Source organism: Panthera leo, chromosome A3 (assembly GCF_018350215.1).
Source record: "Panthera leo isolate Ple1 chromosome A3, P.leo_Ple1_pat1.1, whole genome shotgun sequence".
Taxonomy (NCBI): Eukaryota; Metazoa; Chordata; class Mammalia; order Carnivora; family Felidae; genus Panthera; species Panthera leo.
The window spans coordinates 100002103-100018255 of NC_056681.1; the positions used below are offsets into that span (position 1 = coordinate 100002103).

At 54.2% G+C, this 16153-nt stretch overlaps 1 protein-coding gene across 1 annotated transcript in view; it reads left to right on the plus strand.

The window, feature by feature from the left end:
* The first annotated feature begins 7946 nt into the window (after positions 1-7946).
* Positions 7947-16153, plus strand: part of ATOH8 (atonal bHLH transcription factor 8) — a 32322-nt gene continuing 24115 nt past the window's right edge. The window contains exon 1 of the mRNA XM_042932899.1: positions 7947-9106. Within this exon, the coding sequence (XP_042788833.1) occupies positions 8348-9106 (759 nt within the window). The 5' untranslated portion in view covers positions 7947-8347. The remainder of the gene's footprint in view (positions 9107-16153) is intronic.

A 16153-nucleotide genomic window follows, 5' to 3' on the forward strand; every position in this document is an offset into this window, starting at 1 on the left:
GCCAGATCACCTTCATTGGTTGAACTGATTTGTCAATTCCACAAGAGAACTGATTTTACCAATTATTTCCAGGAAACGGGTAATTGACTGAACTCACCAAACCCAGTAATTGTTCTGGATTTTCAGAGATAGTCTTTAGGTCGGGTATCTTTGGTTCTCAGACACACGTAGGCTACCGGCTACTTACCAGCAACAGCCAGACTCCTGAGAAGGCTGGGAAAAAAACCCTATGAACAATAAGCTTTGGGATTCAGTCTCTCCAACAATAAAATGGGAAGGTTGGGCTAGATCAGGAGTGGCAAACACACGGTGTGCATACTACCACTCTTCCCCTTTCATCCATGGCAGACATTGCTAATCGATTACAGCACTCATTCCCATGGGATCCAGATGAGGGTCTCAGAATCCTTTTCAACACAGGGCTTCAGGCAGCCCCTACCAATCAATTAGATTTGGCACGCATGATAAAAAGCGTTTGTCCTCTGGGCACTAGAGGATCTCGAAGCCTCCCTCCAGCTGTGCTGATCTAGGATTGCAACTGATTAGGTGTCTGAGGGCTCAGCCTGGAGACCACCAGATCGACAGCTGCCCCTGGGGCTTCCTAGGTCTATGGAGCTGCCCTTGAGCTGGGCCATGGCTGAGCTGGTGCCTTATTAATTTTCCTCACTGCTAATAAATGTGCATTGCGTCAGCTCTGCTCTGCCCCCTCATGTTCTCCGGCTGCCGCCAGCAGCAGGGACTTTTTCAGAGAGCTGTAAAAATAGTTTTTTTTAAGAAGCCTGCACAGAAGAAGCAGTCAAGCCTTTTTTGTTTCCCTTCTTTTAGGAGGGAATGGGGGAGATGGGTAGGGAATACTTCACAATGAAGGAATGTGCTCCTTGGGGAATTTAAAGTTGTTTTCCTACAAAAAAAAAAAAAAAAAAAAAAAAAGGAGTTATCACACTCTGGTTTCACATCTAGCCACAGAGCAAGTCTGTGAGGATTGGTAACCGCTCCCAGGAGATCACCGGCTTAAGCCGGGTCTCGTTAGGCTGTTGACAACTTGGTGCTGATGAGCAGAGCCCTAATGAGCCGCCTGCTTGCTCACTGCCTCCTCCCTGGCTGATCCAGCTTCAGCGTTCCAGTGGGCTCGATGGCTCCCTGAGACAGCTTTTCTTGTCTGCAATGGAGGTTAGGCATGCAGGAGAGCTTTCTCTCCTAGGAGTGAATGTTGTACTTTTCCTTGCTGGCGTTATGACAAATGGAGAGATGCTGGGGATGGGGCGGGGGGTGGTTTCTCAGGAGAGGCAGGCTCCAGCTCCTCCTCACTCTTCCCATTTTACAGATGAAGACACTGAAGCTTGCCGCGGGGAGAAAGGCAGGGGAGGCAGGTGCCAAAGGGAAGGGTATTTGCCAATCCCGGGAAGAGAACGCATCTCTTGCTTCCCAGACCAGCAAGTCAAAGCTGCAGAACTCCGACAGAATCTAGCCCAGAGCTTCTTGGACCCGAGGAATGTATGCCCTTGTCTGAAAGGACAACACGTTGTCACAGAGCCCGATGACATAATTGTACTCTTACGCTATGACATAAGTGCACTCAGTCTTATGTAACTAGAAACCAAAACAAGTTAATAAATTAATAGACAAAACCACAAAGCTGATCGAGCATTAGCAACATTAAGTTAGTGAGACAGATAATATTGTTTTGCTGAAACAGAACCCATAGGGCATAGAAGAGGAGCAGAGGAGAAGCGACAGAAGACTCTGGGCCTTCCCCATCAGAGGCCGTTAGAATGAAGGAATCTGGAGGACAGTATGAAGTCAGGGTGAGGGAAGAGGACAGGAGAGGGCAGGGCCAAGTCAGATGTTGGTCAGAGGAAGCTGAGAGCTTGAAGACTTAGCTACTCCAGGGCAGTCCACCTGTCCTCTGGGGGTGTATTTGCCCAGCACAGGCCTGGCTAGCAGTGTTTCTTCCTTGGGCAGGTCTCCAGGAGGCTCAGATAATCCCCTTGATTTTAGCAAATTCTCGAAAGTCTGGGCAGTAGCACGTGACCATCCCCTCTCTCCTCTGCCATCTTGCCTGCCAATGGGAAGAATCCTTGCTGGGCTTTGCAAGGGAGCAGGTGTTGCTCCTTCCTGTCTCCTTTGGGTGAGAACACAGACCGTGAACATGGTGTGTTAGCAGCAGGAAAGTGCTGGCGGTTCAGTTGTAAATGGGTGGTGAGGGGAGGCTGCAGTGAGGACGTGACATGACAGCGAGGAAGTGACATGGTGGGGAAGGCTTGAAGGAGGTGAGGGAGCAAGCTGTGGGCCTTTGCCCGGGAGGCAGTCTGCCAGGCCAAGTCCGACCGTTCTCAGGCCTGATTTAAATGTCCCTTCCTCCAGGAAGTCTCCCAGAGCTGTTCTGCCACACTTGGAGTTCCCACAGCTTTTCCTGCAGGGTGCAGCACTTTGCGCTGTGTCTTGCAGCTCTCAACAGACTTGAGTTATCTTTCCACTGGGCTCGGGGCCCCTTGAGGTGGACATCACGTCTCTTCCCGCTGGAACGCCCACCCCCTGAGGTCAGGGGTGTTTGCTGTCTTCACTGCTGTATCCCCAGCCTCAGTTGGTGGTCTACAAATGCATACTGAATTGTCAGAGGTGGACCAGGGAGGGAGGGGATGGGAATGGTCTGCTGTTTGCACTTAAGCTCCTGATGTGGACACTTCATTTCTTTGCCCCAGTCCCACCATGAGACCTGAATGGGCGCAAGATTTGTCAAACGAATGGGTGACTGTTGATTAAAACCCATCATCCCCCACTCAGTTTATCAGTCTAGAGGCCAAAAGTCAGAGAAGAGAAACCGAATCTGACATGACCACCAGTTCTCAGTAGTGAGAGCAGCCATTCCTGTGATGTGATCAACTCTGTCTCTGGATTCACTGGTTCTTCTGTCAGAGCAACTGAGCAAGCCCTGGTCCATACTGTGCAGTGGGCCTTTGCTCATTCAGTAAGTATTTTTGAGTGCCTACTGTGTACCAGGGATTGTTCTAGAGGCTGGGATGCAGCAGTGGACAAGGCAGGCAAAAATCCCTGCCCCCATGGAGCTGACATTCATATATATAATGACCGATATATATAATCTGACATATATATAAAATGTCAGATGATGGTAAGTGCTTTAAAAATTAGAGCAGGTTAGGGGAGGGATATAAACTTTACATGGGTGCTCAGGGACAGCCTTACTAGGGTGACACAGAAATGCCACAAGGGGTGAGGGAATGAGCCATGGGGATACCTGGGAGCAATGCAAATGGAACAGCCAGTGAAAAGGTCACTTGGATAGAGGAAGATAGAAGGAAGACCAGAAAGTGAGTCCAAAGGAGCTTCCTGCCTGCATGACTCATCCCTGTCCTCTGGATCCAGCGTCCTGCTGATTAATGCTGGCCGTGTGGACCCTGTGCCGGAAGATAGGGAGGGGCTTTGGAGCCACCATGCTGACCATATTCTACTTCATGCTCACTCCCCTGGGTGGTCCTATCTAGGGTTGCTTCGAGCACCGCTCCGGGTGCTCTAGGCATACACACCCTGTTTCCTTCTGGCCACCCAGTGTCCACTCTTCCTCCCTTTCTTGAATAGGTGACAGACACACCCACTCTGGAACAATTGGAACAGCCAGAAATGAGGACTGCAGATTCAGGAATATAGAATTTCATGTAGCAAGTGTCTAAGGTTCTATCCCATCCAGCTAAGAAGACAGCCATCATTGGACATCACCCTGACAAGCTGTCTCTTGGTCACCCATGGGTGTTGCGTGTGCACCAAGGGATTGCTGGGCAAGTTCCACTCAGTAATAATGGGAAGGCACCAGTGCTTGGACATCCAAAGATCTGAGGTCCAGAAGTGGCACCCTGCCATCTAATCCTGACCTGGAAGGAGCTGGAGGCACACTGGGCTGGTCCAAGGAAGGTCAGTGGCTTCAGATGAGAGGTGGACAGCAAGAAGCTCACCCAGGCTTCCAGCACATGCAGAGACAGCCAGGATGCCAAAGCAGCCAGTACAATAGGAAGCCCAGCTACTCAACTCCCCAGATGTTAGTCACCGAGGTCTCAAGAGGCAGCAAACCACAATGACTCAAAGCTTGGGTTTTTGGGTCAGTTGCCCTGGGTTCAAATCCCACTTCCGTTATTTCCTTTCTGTTGGCAAGTTTTTTCCTCCGGGAATAGTTTCCTTATCTGTAGAATGGGCTTACCTCCTTGGATTGTTATAAGGATTTAGTGAAATAGAGCCTCTGATCGATCCCTGCGTGGAGGTAATTATTGCTGCCTGACTGTCTAGTATTTGTCCCCAGGGGCCTAAGCCCTAAGCTCTTGCCTTCCTTTCCCTTTCTAGCTTCGTTCTTGTTACTTGGACCAGCCATCCAGGGGATGTGGCACCTCCCAATGGCACCATCGTGCTAGCCCAGGGTAACAACATCAAACAGTTGATTCAAGGAGGGATGTTTTTAATGTAGGGCATAGGTTTTCTGGAGTGCCTGCATTGTGCCATCCCAAGCAGAGGGCGATACCACCTTGAGCCTCAAGAGCCTTTTTATCCTGGCAACTCTATGAATTCACAAAACGCATATGACTGTCATTGCAGAGCTACCACTCCGGGCGCCAAGATCAGCAAGTAGTTCCTCATAGGAGATGTGCAGTACAGGCAGCATCATACCACCAGGGGGCGCTGCCCAGCTGGTCTCTCTCCCCCATTTCTCAAGGAGGCTGATGGGAGGCAGAATGAGGAGCCCTGGATGCAGGTTTGCCCTTAGGCTGCGGTCCACGGGCAGCTAGTCTGCACCTTGAAGATCTGCCACCTGGTGGGCTGGGAATAGCAATAACAGGGACTCTTCACGTCACTTGGGTCCTTCACAGTTTGCCTCCCGTTCCTGTACATGCATTCTATCTTATGACTAAGGGGATAAACCCCAGATAATGAACTAAGGCTCAGAGAGGTAAAGTGGCTGCTTAAGGCCACACAGCTGGTAAATGGCAAAGCAAAGATCCCTCCTAGGCTTGCCTGCTGCCAACCCCGGGGCCCCAGTGTCTGACCAGAGGAGAGGCAGCATGGTGAGGGGGCAGGAGGGTGTCCTGGGAGACTGGAGCCAGGTCTGAGTCTTTCCCTTCCCATTCCTATCCATTCCCTTCCTCTCTTCCCACACTGTGGGATTTCAGCAAACTGCTCTATTTTGGGGAAAGATGGCAAGGGGCTCAGGCAGCACAATACTGAGAGCCCTCGATGCTCAGCCAAGATATATACTTTTCCTGGAGTGCAGCCTGGGCTCTTTAGGGATGATTTTCAGTCCTCCCAGAGACTTCCACACTAGCCACCCCCACTAGCCATCAACACCACAGCCTGCAACTGCACCCCTAGTCTGGGGGCAGATGCCAGGATGCAAGGAGCCAAGGCAGCGTGCTAACAGAGGATGCCTAAGGCCACCATTCACTTTACATCATCACTATGCTCCATGCTGTACATGCAGCCTCATGACAGCCCTGTGAGGCACAATATTATGATCTCCATTTTACAGGTGAGGAAACTGAGGCTCAGAGAGTACCTGAGCAACTCTGGAGAGGGGGACCTGGCTTTCCTCCCATCTCTGCCACTGACTGACTAGATGCACGAGGAGTGGGCAAACATGGATCTTAGCCTCTGCTTGGGTTCTGGAGAAGGTGAAGAAGGGCATAAGGGCTGGTTGTCCTTCAGCAAAGGTTTCCTGAGCACCAACTCTTGGAGATAGGGAGGAAGGAGCCCGCAGGCTTCCAGGAGCTCATAAACCTAGGGAGTCAGCCAGGTCCTCAGTGAAGGATAAATTGCACCCATACCTGTGAGTGATATGTGCAGAGGACAGCAAGAGTGAGACAGGGGGCTCTGGTGGTCAGCCAAGGTTTACAGGAGGAGGCGGGACTGGAGCCAGTCATCAAAGGGTGAGGATGAGCATGCTCTGACGCAGGGAGATGTGGGAGATCTATGAGCGAAAGCCAGGGCATTAGGGTCGTGGGCTGGGGCGGGGGAACAGCAGGTGAATGACGGCTCCTCTCTGGGGCACCCTCTTGGTCTTAGGAGAGAGATAAGGTGCAGGAAGACACTGGGCGTCCATGAAGGGGGGTGCCCCAGGGACCACATGCCTTATGGAGACCCATCTCAGTGGGAAGAAAAGTAGTTTTGGATTTGCTGTAGTCAGAAAATTTCATGCCTCCGTGTATGTGAATGTGTATGTGTGAGTGTATCTTTGAAGCCCTATGTCAAAGTAGTTTCGCCTCCGCAATCTCTTTTCCCTTTCCCAACTACCCTGAGAGGTTTGCTGGACAGAAATATCATCCTCAGGGACAGAGGAGCGAAAAGAACCCTAGTGGGATGATGTCTGGCCCACGGTCAGGGGGCTCAGTAGTTGAAAAGCCAAGGTCTATCATGGATGGGCTCCTGGCCCCAGCTCTATGCTTCTGCCCCAAAACTTTTGCCTAGACTGCTCTCCTATCTCCCAGGACCCTGCATGCCACAGGCCACCAAGCCACCTGCCTCCTTCTGCATTTTTACAGGAAAACCCCCAACCTGGTCTGGTAAGTATGGGGGCAGGAGTGAAGGAATGAAACCAGAAGATGAGGTGCAGTGGCTGCAGAGGCCAGAGCCCAAGACCAGGGTTGAAGGTCCATCTTCTTCTCCCAAACTGTTTAAAGTGCCCACCACTGCCTTAAGGAGGAACTGCCATAAGAAAAGACCTGGGATGGGTAAAGCCCTGTGCTGGTCCTCCAGGGCAGACTTGGAGAAATGGTCCCCCTAGCTTGACCTCTCCTTTCCAAATCTCCAGTGGGATGGCACTGAGGACTGAAGGTCTGGGGGGAGCAGGGAGTCAACTTCTGCTTCCTGCCAGTAACTGTGGGCACTTACAAAGCTATCCCTTAGTGCCAGACACTGCTCTGAGTGTTACACACACATTCTCAATCTTCACAACCACCTCGGCAGGAAGGTATAATTATTACCTCCATTTTACAGGGAGGCACAGAGAGGTTCAGTGACTTGCCTAAGATCACTGTTTGTAAGTGGAAGAGCTGGGGTTCAAACCCAGGAAATCCGCCTCTAGGAGCTACTCTGCCCCTGTTATTAATAACAATTATAAGCAAAGCCACCATTTGACTAGTACCTCCGGTGTGCCTGGGGCTCAGCTCCTCACAGCAAGGCTGGGACTTGGGCACTGATGGCCTGCACATTTCTCATTTCATAGATGAATAAATCCGGGCTTAGCAGGCGGCCTAGCGGGAGGCAACTTCACAATCTCACAGATGCTAGGTCCACCTAAATCCGAAGTGTCCATTCTACTCAGCCTCTTTGGGCGCGTCTTTGACTCCCTGTGTGACACTGGGAAAGCACATTTCTTTTCAGAGCCTCAGTTTCCCTATCGCTTAGGTCTTCTACTCCTGGCCTCCCTGCTCCAGCGAGTGCCAGAGTGGGTGGGGTTGCGGTGCTGTGGGAGTGAGGGTCTCAACTGCTCAGGACCTTTTCCTTCCCCCACCTTGGTGCTCCCCCTCCCCCCACAACGTCCCTCGCAGAAGTTGCCGATCCGTTTCTGCTTTTTTTTCCTTTTTTTTTTTCTCCAATGGTGAGTTGGGACGGAGAGCTGCTGGGTGCAGAAGGTCGCTGGTGCATCACCCAGAGGTCAGCTAGCCCGGGTAGAGAAGGCCCAGCTCAGATTTGGGGACGGGCCCAAGGGCCCAGAAGCCACGTGCTCCGGGCAGTTCTGCTGGGAGCGGACCGTCCTCTGGGGAAAGAGAAGCGCCCGGGACTTGAGGAGGGGGCGGGGAGGGGGAGCCTGAGGAGGCAGGTTCTGGACAGAAGGGATGGGGGTGGGGGGAGGTAGAGAGGACGCGGACAAAGGAGGCGGCCGGCAGCCCAGCTGTTTTGAAAAATGCTTCCTGTTTCTTTAAAGGCGCTCGTGGCTCGGGCGGCCGGGGCTGGGGAGGCGGCGGCGGCGGGAGCTGCCTCCTCTCCGGGCGGCGGCGCTGACTGATCTCGCGAACTGGGCTTCTGTGTAAACTGAGGCTAAACAAACACAGATGGAGCGCAGCGGGCGTTCTCCAGAAATGCTGGCAAGGCGGCAGCGACTTCAGATGACACTCTGAGCGCTCCGGGAACGGACAGCCCGGCGGCTTCGCGGAGCCGGCGGCGCAGCTGCCCCGGGCGAGGGGGAGAGAGGGAGGGAGGAGGGCGGGCGCGAGAAGGGGGAGAGCCCGAGACTCCCAGGCGCTGAGCGCGGCGGCGGCCCGGGCAGAGCCGGCGCGCAGCGTGCAGAGCTAGCGCGGCGGGCGCGCGGCCCGGGCAGCCCCACGCCCCTGCCTCTCGCGCTGCCCGCGCCATGAAGCACATCCCGGTTCTCGAGGACGGGCCGTGGAAGACCGTGTGCGTGAAGGAGCTGAACGGCCTCAAGAAGCTCAAGCGGAAAGGCAAGGAGCCGGCGCGGCGCGCGAACGGCTATAAAACTTTCCGATTGGACTTGGAAGCGCCCGAGCACGGCGCCACCGCCACCAACGGGCTGCGCGACAGGACCCAGAGGCTGCAGCCGGTCGCGGCCCCGGTGCCAGCCCCGGCGGCGCCGGCGGTTCCTTCAGGTGGGGGTGCGGACCCAGCCGGGGAGCGCCGGAGCGCCCGAGCGCCGGAGGTCTCGGACGCGCGGAAACGCGGCTTCGCCTTGGGCGCAGTGGGGCCGGGACTCCCCACGCCGCCGCCGCCGCCGCCGCCGGTTCCAGCGTCCCAGGGCCAAGTACCTGGGGGTCCCGAGGCGCAGCCTTTCCGGGAACCCGGCCTGCGTCCCCGCATCTTGCTGTGCGCACCGCCTGCACGCCCCACGCCGTCGGCGCCCCCTGCGCCCCCGGAGTCTTCAGTGCGCCCGGCGCCCCCCACGCGCCCCGGAGAAAGTTCTTACTCGTCAATTTCACACGTAATTTACAATAACCACCCGGATTCCTCCGCGTCGCCTAGGAAACGGCCGGGCGAAGCGACCACCGCCGCTTCGGAGATCAAAGCCCTGCAGCAGACCCGGAGGCTCCTAGCGAACGCCAGGGAGCGGACGCGGGTGCACACGATCAGCGCAGCCTTCGAGGCGCTCAGGAAGCAGGTACCAGCTCCCAGCCGCACACCCTCACTGCGCCCGAGGGATGGTTGCGGGAGTGGGTGGGTGAGTGGCGGGGGGATTTTCGGGCGGATGAAGGTGTGTGTGAGGCGCATATTGTTCCCGCCCGGTCGGCCCCAGGGCCCAGACACATTTGAGCCCTTCTAGGTCAGTAACCTTTGTCACAGCGTTGGTACGGATCTTCGCTTGCAAAGTGAGGGCAAAGGTTCGAGATCTCTGGCCAGGCACGCCCCGGTTCTTCCCCCAGCCCCCCAGGGTGACCCTGTCTGCGCGTCTGACTTCAGCCCTCATAGTTCACTTTTATGGCAGCGAGTTATTTGTCTCCCCGGGTCCCTTGGGCGCGGTGGGGAGTGGAGAGAGGGAATGTGGGAATCTGTCTCCAGCGAGGAAGAGTGGGGAAGACCCTTTCCCTTCGGGCATTTAGTGTGGTCTGGGTCTTGGAAGGCCCAGATGCTGCGGAGGGGTGGACCTAGTTTTGCTAGCTCCTCTTCAGCCCCTACGTCCCAAAAGAGATACCCCTACACTCTGGCTGCTTGGGGTTCTGCACCCTTTTCCCTGGTATCCTTAAGGATCTGGGTTACAAGTCTGCGTCCCCTCCCCAGGGGGCAGCCTCAGGAATTGGCTGGTGAGAGCCTTCCTAGGGGACGCCCTCCGCTGCTCCCTTTCACCCCACGGTGAAGCAGGTAGGTCTACTGAGGGGACCGGATGGTTAGGGGATCTTCAGAGCCTAGTTCTGAGGCGGGTCAGGGGCTTCTCAGTTTGGGGCTGGTGGGCACTGCCCTTACCAGCGTCCTCTGGGGGGATGAGTGACGAAGAACATTTGCTAGAGAATTACCCTTAGAGGAGAGGGGCAGTTTTGCAATTACACTTTAAACAAGACTGGGACTGCCCTGGGGTTCTAGACTTCTCATTTTCTTAGAAAGAAGGGAGATCTTAGAAGAGGGTAGTAAGTGCCCCTTGCCCCCAGCCCCACAGGGCATGGGGATGGATTAGGGGTGGATGGGACTGGTTTAGATGTTCAGGTTTTTTGCTTACTCTATAGCTGATTTCTTGTGTGACTCCAAGAAAGTAACTCAGCCTCTCTCTTTAGCCAACAACAAAGTGTCTTAGAAAACATGATCTTCTTTCTGGATCCCACTCTCTTCTTCCTCCTGCGGGCGGAGTAGACAGGGACATGTGTCCATCCACTGGAAGGGAATTGAGCTCCTGGGAGAAAAGAGGCTCTACAACTTGAGCCAAAGTGTCTTGCTTGGGCTTGGGTAAGATGCTTGGTCAGTGAGGTGGCCAGCCACACGGGTTGGGACCCTGGGCAGTGGGCCCAGTGGAACATTCAGGCTTATTCTTGGACAGCAGCTCTGTGTCTGAATGCCTGGGGAGGGTGGCAGCCTGTAGAGTGTCCTACAACCCACCCCAAGGATGGAAGGATGACAGAACGGCAGAAAGATGCCTGTCCACTTGCTCCCCTTGCAACTGGGGAAACCTCCCAGACTGGGGAGGCCACGTGCCTAGAGCATCACAGCCGGTGAGTAGCAGGGCAGGGCTGTCACCTAGGTCCCTTTGGCTGCCAGTTCAAGGCCCCTTTTGCCTCGTTCATTTCTGAGAAAGTATTCACGGTCTCTGTGTACTCAACTACATCTCATTCACCCAGTGGCTTTAACTTCTTTCAATAATATTCCATCTTGTTTGATCTTAACATCCCGGCAGGTTGAATTAGCCCATTCAATGGAATGGAAAACTGAGGCCTGGGGAAGGAAGGAAGGAGACTTGTCCAAGATCACCTAGTGGGTAAAGGCAGATGACAGCAGTTTCTGGAACGACTGCCTGGCCAAATGCTTTCCACCGTGTCATCTTTGTACCAGTGTCATGTTTATTAACAATCGGAAGCTGGTTAACACGTGGCTGAGTCAGAGATGAGACTATTTAAGTCCTGGTCCCTTCTTGCTTCTACCCTTCTGGTGGAGAAGTTCTACATAAAAAGGACAGATTCCGGGACATACCTATGGCTATGTCATGATCATTACACATGCCTAAGAGCACACACAAATACATGGTCACAGAGGTGCCTGCTCCTGTTCGTTCTCTCCTTGCTCAGACCGTTCTGTCCCTTCCCCAGAATGCTGCTGGGCCATAGGGGGCATCTGCCTATTGTCTGGGAGGAAAGGAAACATGGCAAGGGCACTCGTGGTCTCAGAGCCAGGGGCTGAGGCCACACCCACCATGGCATCCATCAGATGGAGAAAGTCCTGTGTCCCGAAGGAGCTCCTTCCTCCTCAGTCCCCCACCTGTAAAAGGTGCACACATCCACATCCCAATCCAGATACTCCAGTCCACACAAGCTGTCGCTCTGGTTTGACTGTTTGAAATGGGCCCTTGGCAAAGGAGGGAAAGGAAGGAGGATGGTTTTGCCTGAAAGGAGGGCTTGGCCATCATAGCACCGAGATCAGTTCTGGGACTGTGGCTGTAATCTGGGGTCTTGTTTCCCTGAGCAGCTTCCTGGTATGGCTAAAAGAGCACTGGATGAGGAGTTCAGAGGCCTCCTCTGGGTTTGAATCATGCCTCTGCTGCATGCTTTCTGTGGGATCATGGAAAGTCACTTCCCCTCCCTGGGCTTTAGTCGCTAGAGCTGGAAAATGGTGATAAGGCTCCCCCCAACACCTCCCCGTAGCTTCTTTGCAAAGAGCAAATGAAGAAAGGAATGGGGCTGTAGGAGGAATGAACAATCCTTGAGCATTTATAGTGTCCTCAGTGCCAAGCAAAGCCTTGAGAAATAAGTGGAAATAAATATTCTATAATCATTTTATTTTATTTAAAATTTTTAATGTTTATTCATTTTTGAGAGAGAGAGAGAGAGAGACTGAGACAGAGCAGGCTCCAGGCTCTGAGCTGTCAACATAGAGCCTGATGCAGGGCTCAAACTCACGAACCACAGGATCATGACCTGAGCCGAAGTCAGACACTTAACCCACTGAGCCACCCGGATACCCCTATAATCATTTTAATAACAATGATAGAAGCTACCATTTATCAGATGTTTGCTTTGGGTAGAGCACCAGGCTAAGCATATTATGTGTGTTAGTTCGTTTAATGAAATAGGTATATTATCCTCTCCCCTTTTCACAGATAGTGAAACTGAGGTTCAGAGAGCTTATGTGAGTTGGCCGAGGTGGCAGCCTTTTGCCACCACGTGGGGCCTTGCGGGTTTTGCACATCTCCTTGGCGAACAGTCTTTAGATTTGTGTGTGTTGGTGCCTTCTTGGCATGGTGTAGGCACAGCCTGTGTAGCTGTGTTCCACTGTCACTGTAGGGCCGGGATTCAGATCAGAGTCAGTGAGTCACTCCAGTGCCCAGGCTTTTAAGAGCTCTGCTTCTCAGGCTTTTGAATGCCCCGGAGCTGTCCACCCTCAGCACCAGGAAGCCTCCTGTTTGGTCCAACACACTCTGCTCTTAACCAGAAGGGGAAGTGGGGGCAGCTGCTTGGCCAAGGAAGTGCAGGTGGGGAGAGGCCCTCTGGTCTTGGTGGGGGGGGGGTGTGCGGGGCAGATGGTCAGGCCACAGCACATGCCACCAGCCCAGCTGCATAGGGCCCTCCCTGCCGCCTCATGTGAAGGCCATGTGTGCACAGCTGGGCCTGGCCCGTGTGCAGGGCTGCTCAGGGCCAGGTGGGAGGGGGTCAGAAGGAAAGCCTGGCCTTGCTGGGTGAGTGAGGGGAGAGGCCCGAGTTCTGGACTCAGCCTCCTGGCAGAACACTGGGACATCTGGTGTGAGTGCAGATTTCCTCTCTCCCCTCAAAAGCCCCTCAGCCTCGATGGAGGAACAGTAACCGGACAGGGCCAAGGCCTGGGGTGGTGGCGAGGAGCCCTCAGGGCCTGCTGAGGTACCTCTTCATGAGCGGGGGGCCAAGCAAGTTGGGCCTGGGGCCCCTACCCTGCTGTCTCCCAGGGGATCCTCACCGAGTGAACTCAGGGTGGACCATGAGGGGGCATTGGGATGGTGCCCCCAGCCCTATACCTCCCTTAGCCCCTACCCCATAGGATGCCGGGGGCTGTGACCCCACAGCAGCCAGTGCGTTCCTCCTCAGGGAATGGGGGGCAGGCCAGCTTTGGGGACTCCATCCACATGGTTGAGGGGTGACAGAGGGCTTTACTCTGCCCCCTCATGACCACAGTCACCAGAGTGGCTGTTTATTGAGCCTCATTGCACTGGGTGAAGTGCCTTACCTGAGCCTGTCGCACATCTCTGCTGTCACCTTCCCATTTTACAGATGAGAACACTTACAGAGAGGTTAAGCAAGTGACCAGGACTTGTACCCGGGTTTGTCTTGCCCTGGGGTCATGGCTCTTAACTACTAAGAGCCAGGTTCTCAGGGTCCAGCCTCACGGCTGTGTGGAAAGGGGATTTTCGAGAACCTATTTCGGTAGAACTTGACAAGGACCTCGCACGGCCCTGCACCAAGTGGCTTCACCCCAGGCAGCCAGCACCCACTGAGCGATTAGAGAATAGTTTCAAATGAAGTCAGGGGCTCAGCTGTGTGCCATGACATGGTGATATTGGAGCTCGGTGGGTCCGGGAGTCCCGATGGGCTACCAGGAGGGCATCCTGGGCTGGGTCCGAAGAGGGGGAGGGCTTTGAGGACTTTCCCGCATGGGCTGGTAGGTTCTGGACTTTGTTTCTCTGTAGCAACTTCCTATATTTGCCTGCTGAGCTCCCACTGTGAGGTAGTGGGTATTCTGATGATCATTTTGTTGGTGAGGAAACTGAGGTCCTTTACGGTTATGGAACTACCTAAGGTCACATTGGATGGCTAGGAATAGAGCCAGGTCCTCAGGCTCCCAGGCCAGTGCCCTTCCCACCGTCTCCTGCTTTCCAGAGCCAGGAGAGAGTCTGGCTTGAGGTAGGTGGGATGGAATGTTTGCGGGGTCATAAGGGACCTTGTGAAAATCCCCACCCTGGTCCTCTGAAGCTTGAAAATCTTGATGGGGTGAGCACGGGGCAGGTTCCTTACTTTGCTGGAAGTTGGGCAATCTGTCAGGAATTGAAGCCAAGTGACCTTGCTGTCTCCTGTGCCCTGTGTCCTCTGACCAGGGTCGCAGACAGCTGCTGAGGGGTTCCCCTGCAGGTGGTGGGGTCGCTGGTAATGCGCAAAGGCTAAGGTCCCATGGGATTATCAGTCCAGAACTCTCCATCCCCAGCTCAGAAGGGCAGGCTGCCGGTGCCCTGACCTTTGGCTATAAAGGCTCATCCAAATCCTCAAGCAGTTGCTTCCAGCTCATTGGAAGGAGCCCAGCTGAGGCATCAAATGCTTCTCTGTAAAGTGGAAGTGATCATTTCTACCTCACTTTTTAAACATAAATATAGGCATTGTATTAAAACTATAGATAAATAAAGTTTAAAGATAAATATAGGCACTGTATCAAAAATACCTTTAGTAGATCACAGTAAACAGCAAGAGGTGGCCCCGTCCCCACAATCATGTGGAGTCCCCAGGCATTGTCATCCCCACTCTCTGGGTGAGGGAACTGAGGCTCAGAGAGGTGAAGGCACTTGTCCAGAGTCACACTACTGATAAGTGTCTGTGATTCAGACCAGCTCTTTCCACCCTACCTCGACCTTCCAGAACTAGGACCTGCTGCTAGACTCTTACTTTGTAGGAGCCAGGCCAGGCCAGGGTGCTTCTGAACGGGGCTCTGGGGCTTAAAAATTCCAGGAGGGTCTGGAATTAACCAGTGGGCTGAGGAACACCTCCCTCCAGGGGAGGGGAGGAGGAGGAGGAGTGAGCTGTCCAAAAGGTGCCCTTGGTGTCCCATATATAGCCACCTGTGGTGGAGGGATCCTGGGGAGCTCAGTGGCCATGTACCTTCCTTAGGTACTAGATAGATAAGCTCCTGGCTTAGCTTAAGCTCTTAGCTGAGTGAACTGTGGTCCAATACGTCACTTTTCTGTTTCTTCACGTGCAGATGGGATAACCGTCTTTATTTGGGGGAGGGTTTTAAAGGGGGGACAAACGACCTGTGAATTGCTCCCATAGTACCAGATATACAACTAGAGCTTGATGGATAGTTTCCTTGTCAGATGTGGATTTTGAAAGAAGCAATGGGACAGAGTGACAAAACTGGCCCCAAGCCTGGCACAGGAGCCCCTAGGTTGGCCTTGACCTCATCTGTTGCTCTGTAATCCTGCAGTGACCCTGGATCCCCACATGCGGCTCCTTCCTGAGATCCCTACTCCCCACTGGCAGGAAAGCCCCTCTGTTCAGGGGCCAAGAGCTCAGTGAGCTGGGTAACTCCCCGCGTGGCTCCTGGGTGAAAACAGCAGCAGGGACCTGTGTCACAGAGCTGCGCTCAGTGCCCGAGGGCCTCTGCCAGATAGGCACTCCCTCCTGGGGTGCAGAGGAGCCAGAGGTGCTGGGCTGGCTTTTGAGATCCCCCCTCCCTGCCTCCCAGGATCCTTTCTGTCCCACAGACCTTGTTTATTTGTTCAGGCTGATAAAGCAGGATTCTCTGGACTCTGGCTGGGAACAGGCAAAGTGCATTGTTCTGCTGGCCTTTTTCTTGGCTTTTCTTGGATGGGTTTGGAGCCGCAGCCAGGGCTGGGCATGGGAGGTGGGAAGGGGGAGCGCACAAGAGTTGGCATGCTGTCTGTCACCAGGCGGGTCCTCCTTCAGTTTCCCAGCTTGGTGAGGGGCAACTCCTTGGCTGCTGGAGGATTTCAAAAGGAGACAGCAAACCTTGCCTCTGACGTGGGTGCCCTTTCAGGACCCCAAGTAGTGGGGGAGCGGGGCGATGAGCCGGCATTGTGTCCTGGCTTCCGGCCTCTTGCTCCTCACCTGCTCTGGGGCCCCTCTTTGGAGACGTTCTGCAGTAATAACTCACCGACTTGTATCAGGCCTTACTCTGTGGAATGTACCCATCATCTCACTTAACCCTACCGTGCTGCAAGGGCAGTCCCGGGAGCATCTGAAGAGGAAACCCAGGCTTGGAAAGTTGATGTCACTCACCCTGGTGAGAGCTAGAGTCAGGAGTTGAACCCAGATTA